Genomic DNA, 8,801 nt, shown 5'->3' on the forward strand with positions numbered 1-8,801 from the left:
ATAAAAAAAATAGACAGCAGGATAGACAAGAAAGAAAAGTTATTGTAATCCAGTGCAAAAATATATCTAAACATAATCCTTAATAAATCTACTTAATAAATGTTCCTTCAATATGTACTATGTTCCTTAGTATAATTGTCTTATATTTTTATATATTCTTTGTCCTATTAGACTGTTTTTGAATCTTTCTACATATGATAATTATCTTTATAATTTCTTATAAGATAAATAAATGTATCTGACACTGGAAAAACAAGTGGGAGCAGAGGTGGGAGAAAAAGAAAGGAATTAAAATGTTTTATGTACTGTGAAAATAATATTTATATACTTTAAACATACTAGAAAAATTTTAAAATATTTTGATTAGAAAAGGCAGATTTCTCTCTTTTTCTGAATAATTTAAAATGGTACCTTAGGAAGGATTGGTAAATAGAATATGATCCTTTAACTAGCATTTTTGTTGTAAATAGATGTACTTCATTTTTCATGATTTTATTTCAAATTTAAATATTTCTCACAGACAAATTATGGTTTTGAACCTTTAAATACTGTTCAATGGCTTTATTTCTCTTTAGTTTGTGATCTTAGTTCGCATGAAGCAAACTTGCTCAGAAGCCTGGGTACAAAGAAATCGTGAACTTTTGGGTAGAACACCATCTAATATTGATAAACTCATCCTAAAATTAGATTTTCCAAAGAAGGTGTCATTTTTAGAAAGTCCGGTTTAGATAACAGCAGACTCTACAAGATCTAAATCCAGGGTAAAATGATAAAGAAAACACAAATTAAATTACTCTATTATACTCTTTTTTTTTTTTACTTTGAAATTCACTGTAAGGAAAAATATGAATTTTATTTCACTTTAGTTTTCCATAATGACTTTAACTATCACTTTCCTGAGGAAAGGGTCACTTATTTTCCAAGATATTTTGCCCCCTTGAATGAAGCTTAGCTGAGTCTTTTCTTTCTAAAATGTCTACTTTAGGTCCAACTCATCTTTAGCTTTCAATGTTACAGCACATGTTCCTTTTTAGTGATGTGTCTGTCTACAGTTCTGACCTTCAGAAATAGATTTCCTATCTTAAATCTCTCTTTTGCCTTCCAAAATTAGAAAGTTCCGTTTCTATATTATATTGTATAACATTAATTATAGGATAAAATATAGTAAATAAACTATATGCCACAGAATAATTGAACGTTTTCTAATAATCTAAAACTTATTTTTGATAAACATCAAACATTCTACATCACTGTCAATTTAAGAAGTCCAAACATTCAAACAAACATTTATTTTCTAATAAGAGAATAAGAAATTTCCTCTCCCATAACCTTAGACAGAGCTTTTATCTTTTGTTATGTCTCTGTGTTTAAGAGGGAAATGAAGATTGCAAAAGGAATAAAGAAACAAAAATAGGCAAAATGTCCAGAAATATGATGTCTTGAATCTAGTTCTACTACTTTCAAAATTTTTGATGCTGACAGAATTAAGTACTCTAAGTACTAATTACATCTCACTCTTCTTATCTGTGCAACCAACATTCCAAAGAGATACATAATTTATCAGGGTCTTGGGTGTAAAGAACTTTAACTAAGACACTATACATATTCAATATTCTATCTGTTAGGTTGCAAGTTCTTAATCAGTGCTATTCAATATATTTATTGATTCAATAGCATTTATTGAGGAACAACATGCCTTGTGATAGGAATAAAAATAGAGCAACACAGACACACTATTCTACACTTGGAACTTTAGTTACAGGCACAGAAAAAATCAATATTGATATTAAAATATGGTTAAGAGCTTCAATAAAAATTTTAAAAATAATAGTTATTATGACATAACATGGGAAATCTGAATTTGTCAGGTGAATCACAGATGATATCTAAGAGAAAAACTTGAGAACATTCTGTTAATATTATCTCAATGATAAATATAAATAAATTCAGAAAAGGGTTGGTTAAGAGCAAAAGAGCCACTATTGAGAACAGGAAACTGGTTTGTGAGGTCTGGAACAGGGAAAATGTATATAAAAGGACAATGTTTCTGGAAAGCAGCAGTTGGTGAGTAAAGACTCACATAGCAGTAGGGATAGGTGAGTTAGATCTGTCTTTGGTACACATTGTGCACATGGAGTGTTTTCATGGTATAGTGATCAGGGAAGTGTGGAGATTTGTTTTGGAGAAAAAGAGCAGTGAGTATAAAGGAAAATTGTTCACCTTTTTATTTTACCATTTTCACCAATTTTAGAGAATGAATTGCTTGAGTCAAAGATATGCGGACTCAGAGTAGATACATTCAGTGAAGATGGAGATATGAGACAGATTAAAGGGAAGCTTTCCTATGTAAGATGTCCAAGGCTTTTTTAGAATACTTAAAATAATGGGGAAAGATGTTGATAAATACAACACTAGATTTACTGCTTTAACTAGCTAATGTATGGACAGTTATTATGTCAGGTTGAGAAAATGGAAATTGAGCAAGATGGAAGGGAGATTTGAAGCTTTTCATCTTCTTTGTGGCATTTAAATAATCTTTGAAAGTCACCAGAGAGGTCAGATAGAATGGTGAATTATGAGGTTAGAAGTCAGGGAAAGAACTAGGTTTAGAGACACAAATCTGGAAACATTGTCCCTGGAAAATAGATAAAACCATGGAATCAGATGTATGCACTCTAAGAATTTAGTCTCTAAAAAAAAGTAAGCAGGTAATACATGATATCTCTTCTACTCACAACATTATGAACTACAAGAGTACAAATATTATTGTTTGCTTACTTTGTAACATATGAGATTGGCTAAAAATATCTATAGTACAAATACGTAGTGATCTGACTAAGCAGGAAATTATATACTCTCTAAGACAAATTGGGACAGAAAAATAGAGAAATTATTTATTAATAATAAGTAATTTACTATTTAAATCTCAGTATTCATATGTTCAAGATAGTAGAGTATTGCGATTTGTTTAAGGTAGTATATGGTAATAGCTGTTTGGTGTAGTAAAATACAATAAGATACATACTGTGTTTGGACAACTAAGTGGTCTATCTCTGCATTCCTGCTATTTTCTTTCTGGTTTATTAAACTTTGACCTTTCCAAGATCCTGAGATTGTGGGTCAACTTTCTTCTAAATTTTCTCCATTTGCTTCTCTCACAACAAATTGCACCAACTAAATTACTCATACTTGTCTAAAATATGTTTCTAATTAGTGGAAGATGCAATAAGTAAAGAGAAAAAAAATTTTTTAAATCAGTACAGAGAGCATAAAGAAAGGGCCAAACCTTGTTTTACACATGAAGACTAATTTACCACACAAGTCAGTATCAGAAAAACAAAGTGTTAAGTATTAAATTTGATATCATATTTGCATAATATAATAATGACCAAGCAATAACAATATTAGTATGCATGGTTTATATAGTTTGATTACTCATTATCATAGATATTGTGTAGCTATACTAGATGTGTAATCACAGAAAAATCGAACCTATATTACTGATCATATTGAAGAGAGCTCCAATGAAATTTCCAGTCAATATTTTACTCTGTCAGTGCTATCTCTTTTGGATAATGAACCCTTTAATTATAATACCTTAAAATATATATTGTTAATGAATAATTGCTAATATACTTCTGAGATTCTTAATAGTGAACACAGAACTAATACTCTAAGAAAGTTTAAGAATAGAAAGAAAATCCATTAAATACTAAAAGTGCCAACTGCTTTGTCTAGTAAGAAATTCAGATTTAGCTAAATCACATAAATATTGAGAAGAATTTTTAAATAAAGTCAGACTTGATTTTCAATAGTTTACACATGCAAAGTCTCACAGGACACTCTGATTCCAACAGTAAAGATGATTATTCGCATTATTTTTACTTGTAGTATTTATTAAAGATGGTACTTGTATTGCTTTCAGAATTCTTATGTCTTACGACTTTCTGTAAAATTAAAAAGAATGGAAAATGTTCAAGGTAACCCAAATCAGACTATTCTATTTCTATCTAAGCTGTTTGTACTTGTTCACAACTGTGACGCGAAGCAAAAGGATGAAAGTTGGCTTAGACTGCACTGAATCGATGTCCAATCCATATTCCAAGGGAGTCCAGAGGAGCTGCCATTAACTGAGACCCCCTCAGCGTGAGAAAATCTCAAACAACAGCCCCAAACTGAAGCCTCTATGGCCTTTTATTGATAGAATCAGAGAGCAAGGATAAAGATAAATGAAGGGCATCTGGACTGGAACTCATGTAGGAGATGGGAAAAACAGGGGAACGACAGGGAAGGCCAGGGTGGTCTGCTTAATGACTGACCTTGGGACCAATCTAAATGATAAATCTGAAAATCGGGAGGACAGAATCTATACCATTCATTCCTTAAGGCAATACGCCTGATGCTACTTGGACTTGTGCCCCTATGGGACATCTTTTAATCTCTATCTCTGACTCTGCATGTAGGGAGGTTTGGGGTGTGCTGCTCCAAAAGTCCCTAACCTCCACACACTCCTCTCCTACATACCTCTGGCCAATATCCCCAGAGCTATTAGATATTTGCTTAGTGTTTTAAATTGTGTTACACTTTATTAAATCAGTACTTTATTAGTATTTTTAAAATTCTCCAACTTAGATCATTATGCATTTTCATAAATTGTCAACTCCAAATATGCCCCACTTGATTGAAAATGTTATACTGCAAACTATTTTTTAAAAACTATAAAGCATTAATATTCTAAGGTCAGATATATCCAGATTTTACTATGCAGAAATCAATTATACATCTACATAATATATATGCTCTATTTGTTGAGCTGTTTTTCAAAATAGCAATTTCACCAAACTAGTATTAACTTATCCTTCCTTCAAGTATAAAAAATGAATTGCGAAATTGTTTATAAATAATTCCCTTCCTTCTCAAATTTTGTTTATGCAACTAAAGAATATTTTTTAAAATGAACACATTTTATTTTTTTTAAATAAAAATATAGACAAATACTGAATAAATATATCTAATCATTTCATGGTATTCACAGTTTCTACTTATAACAATTTGGTAAACTAACCTGATTAAATAATAGATAAGCTTATGTTTAGTTCTTCTACGTAAGGAAAACTTTTGACATACTTTCAATTTCCAAATTAAATGTCTCCATTAAAATAATAACTATATTATTTTAAATGTGTCAGTACACATACAAGTATTTTAAGGACTCTGATATTCAGTTAAATCTGTATAATCTATATGATTTTAAAATTTTAATTATATTTTTTCTAATTGTACTATTACACTGTCAATGTAAACAACAATTGTACATACTATTTTCTTTAATATATGTATGGAACTTAGTCAAATTTTAAGAAGCTGATGCAATTAAATGAAATTTTAAAAGATACTTCTAATATTTTCTTCAAAATTAATTAAAATGTATGAGCATATTCATTATCATTTCCTGTATTTCTTCTTCAATAATGTATTCTGATTCATATGACTCTAAATTAAAGCCCTTTCATAACCTCATTATATACCCAAACTAGTAATGATATAGTGTAGAATAATAATAAGTCAACTTCCCAAAAATGCAAAATTCGAAAAGAATGACGAGTGTTGGAAATATTTTCTGTATTTTTTAAGGTAACAGAACTCTACACAGTGTAACGTGAACAATAAACTCTAAGTGTTGATCTGCCTATCATGCAAATACGGTTATTGATACTGAGCCAACAAATCCTGGACACTGAAGGCAAAAGGGACCCAGCTTAGTCTAATGCTAAGACTTACAGTTGAAAAGGCAAAAGTGAGTAGGAGGTGGAAGGACCAAAAAGGAAGTTAGGACTGAGAATAGCAATGCTGTTTGGGGGAGGGGCAGCGATAAGATAGCGTTGCCCACTGTGCTCCTTTTGTCCATTTCATTATTGCTCAAATATTGATTCAAGACACAGGAATTCAAGATAATAATGCTGAGTCGGTCACCAGGCAACTGTATGAGATGTATTTTGATGGTGTTTAGAGCCAATTTCACCTCAGATAGATAATGATTTAATGAGGGAAGATGGAAAAACGTTTTAGTATGAGAAATATGAGAACCATTTTACCTAAAGATTAACCAGAACCCACATATATTCCTCAACTGGTGGCTAAAACTCTGAGACTTACAAAAAAAAGTAGTGAGTATGAACCAATAGAAATTAATGAAGAAACTTTTAATGAGATTACAATTTGGGTAATAAAAACTGGCTTGATATCAAACTCACATTCTCAACATGAAATACCTTAACTGTTTAACTACAGGAGCCCTGGGAGAAGTGAGTGGTGACTGGGAGAAGCTGGGGTTCCCTGGGGACGTACTGTACCTGTGTCCACATTCTCCACCTGTTGCCTGGCTGGAGTTGGCCGGCCCCACTCGGAGCTCTTGCAGGGGCAGCCTCTTTTCGTGGGGTCCAGGAAAGTCCATGCCTGGTACCACCTCTTCCTCTAGGGACTCCACGTAGAAGAGAGTCCTGGCCGGCTGCTGGGTGCCCTGCCCAGGAGCCCCTTGCTGCAGCCTGGTGGCAACAGGCAGCAGGGTGCCATTCAGGGGGTTGAAGGAAGAGGAAGAAGACTGGGCGGAAGACGAAGAGGAGGAAGAAGATGAAGGCTTCTTCCAGAAAGAGCTCACGCTGCCCTTCTCCTGGCTTTTTAGCAGCCGGTTTTGGCTGGGTCCCCAGTGCTCAAAGCTGCCACTGCCGTCCTGTTGCAGGCAGCCGCCCCCCGCTGGGCTGCCCTGGGAAGGCGACGGGTGGCTGAAGAGTTTCCAGCGGAGTCTCAGAATGTGCTTCACATCGAAGTCTTTTCGTCCAGAGCCCGACATGCTTGACGCAAACAAGCCAGAGGGACCGAAGCTTGCTCAGGAGTAGACTGGCTAGCAGACGGGGCAGGCCAGGAGAGCGCAGAGGTGGAGGAGGCGGCCGGGATGCTCCCCGTGCGCCCCGGAGCCAGAGTAGGCGAGGCGAGCTGCGCCCGGGGCCAGGCGAAGGCGCTAGGCGGACCTCGAAGCGGCGGGGCTCGGCGGCGTTCAGGTCCTCTGGACCTGGCAGCGGGGAAACCACTGGTGCGGCGCAGAGGCAAGAGTGAGACGCCAAGCGCGGAGAATCCTCTGCAGCTGCGTAGGAAACGAGTGGTTATGGTCAGTGGTTATGGTCACAGACCCGAAGAGGGTTTGTGCACGCCGGAGCCTCAGCCGGATACACCTCCCGGGATACACTGTTGGGCAGCCTTAGTGGGTGGAAGGTTCTGTGCTCCCGTCCTTGCAGCTCAGAGTTCAGTGCCTGTAGAGCGCGGAGAGAAAGAGCCCCAAGTCGCGAAGACGCGCACCCCCCAGCCTTCGGAGAGCACCTGCGCCCCTGCCCTGGCCTCTCCGAGAGAATTCCCTGAGAGCTTGCTGGGACCCGTGAGCAAGTCACACGCTTTCTGCAGCGCGAGAAGGGTGGCTTTGCAGAGTCAGTTTGTAAAAGACCAAATAAATATTCTAGAACACACAGGGAGGCAGTGGGAAAAGCCCGCCCATGAGGCTGTCAAGGTCCTCACTGTACAATTTTCTCTCTGCCTCAGCGCCTCCTCCTCCCGCGTAAGTGACGCAGATGTGCACTGGGGCCTATACCGAGAGATGGAGGGAGGGAGGGAAGGCTTCAATCTTCTTTATGCAAGTGAGTCTGCTGCTCTTATTGTCCCCTTGCGTAGATCCTGTCACCTTCTTTCACCCTCTTTCCTCACTACATTCCTGGGTAGCAATGAAAGTAAAGCAAACGGGCATCGTGCTTTAGCATCAGTAAACACCAAGCATGGATCACGGCAGTGCAAACTTAATAGGTTGCCTTCGGTTTTGCAGGTTGCAGGTTAATGGTTTGAATTATTTAATAAACCGCATGCTTTAACCTTCAGCCTTAGTTTCTCTGTAGACACACACAGGAGCAGCAGGGAGGCTGGCGTCAAAGTGTGACGACGCCACCATCCTGACTCTTACATTGTGATCCCGCAATTAATGCGCCCAGGCAGCGCTTCACCGCGGGGGCCAGAGGCGCAGGGTTGAAATTTGAAAAAGGGTTGACTGTAGGGAACAGGTTTGACACCATCCGTGCATTTACTAGTTAGCTTTATAATGAAAGCTACTCTCCCGCAGAAGCCAGGAATTGAATAAAACGATAAAAGAGAATTTCAAGTCACAACCTCCTAGTACATAAATCATGGTATGAAATGCTTGGTGTGGAGTAAGCGATAAATGAGTGTAGCCAAAGGCTTCTATTCTAAAACTACGTGTTTGGAGAAGGGAACTTGTGTTTTTCCTCTATAACTATATTTAGAATGATGAAGATTGTGATCCCTGTCTAGATAGGAATTCTTGGAAAGTTCTAATATTTATCTTTAATTGGCCTTTAAAATAGAACACAATAACATTTGCTGGAAGGTAAGAGGCCGGAGGAGCAGTGTGTTGCTTAATTCAACCAGGAATATGGTGATTGACCATTCTTGAAATACACAGCTTCCACAATTCCCAAAAGGGCATAAGAATCACACTTTAAAGTACATTTATATTACTGTTCCGTAACCACAAGTTACAGGAGTAAACAGAAACAGAAGCTAAATCTAAATGTGAAGTTCTACTTAGACATAGTTGGACATTTTAATAAAACAAAAAATTAAGTGCACAAAAGCCCTACTTTCAAGGGAGAGGAAATCTCTTTTGTGTATTTTAAATATTGATTTGTTGTACAACATCAGGACAGCAGTCTCCTGTGTCTTGATTTTTTCTGTGTTCAGTGCAA

The 8,801-nt window shown here is 36.8% G+C and overlaps 1 protein-coding gene across 2 annotated transcripts in view; it reads right to left on the bottom strand.

Moving 5' to 3' along the window:
- Klhl1 (kelch like family member 1) overlaps nt 1-7,547 on the bottom strand; it is a 369,118-nt gene extending 361,571 nt beyond the window's left edge. For both annotated transcript variants that reach the window (XM_033760918.1, XM_010610816.2), the window contains exon 1: nt 6,354-7,547. In XM_033760918.1, coding sequence (XP_033616809.1) covers nt 6,354-6,850 — 497 coding nt within the window. In that variant the 5' untranslated portion in view covers nt 6,851-7,547. The remainder of the gene's footprint in view (nt 1-6,353) is intronic.
- Between the last annotated feature and the right edge of the window lie 1,254 nt (nt 7,548-8,801).

The sequence above is a fragment of the Fukomys damarensis genome, unplaced genomic scaffold (assembly GCF_012274545.1).
Source record: "Fukomys damarensis isolate Sample0158 unplaced genomic scaffold, DMR_v1.0_HiC HiC_scaffold_6, whole genome shotgun sequence".
Taxonomy (NCBI): domain Eukaryota; kingdom Metazoa; phylum Chordata; class Mammalia; order Rodentia; family Bathyergidae; genus Fukomys; species Fukomys damarensis.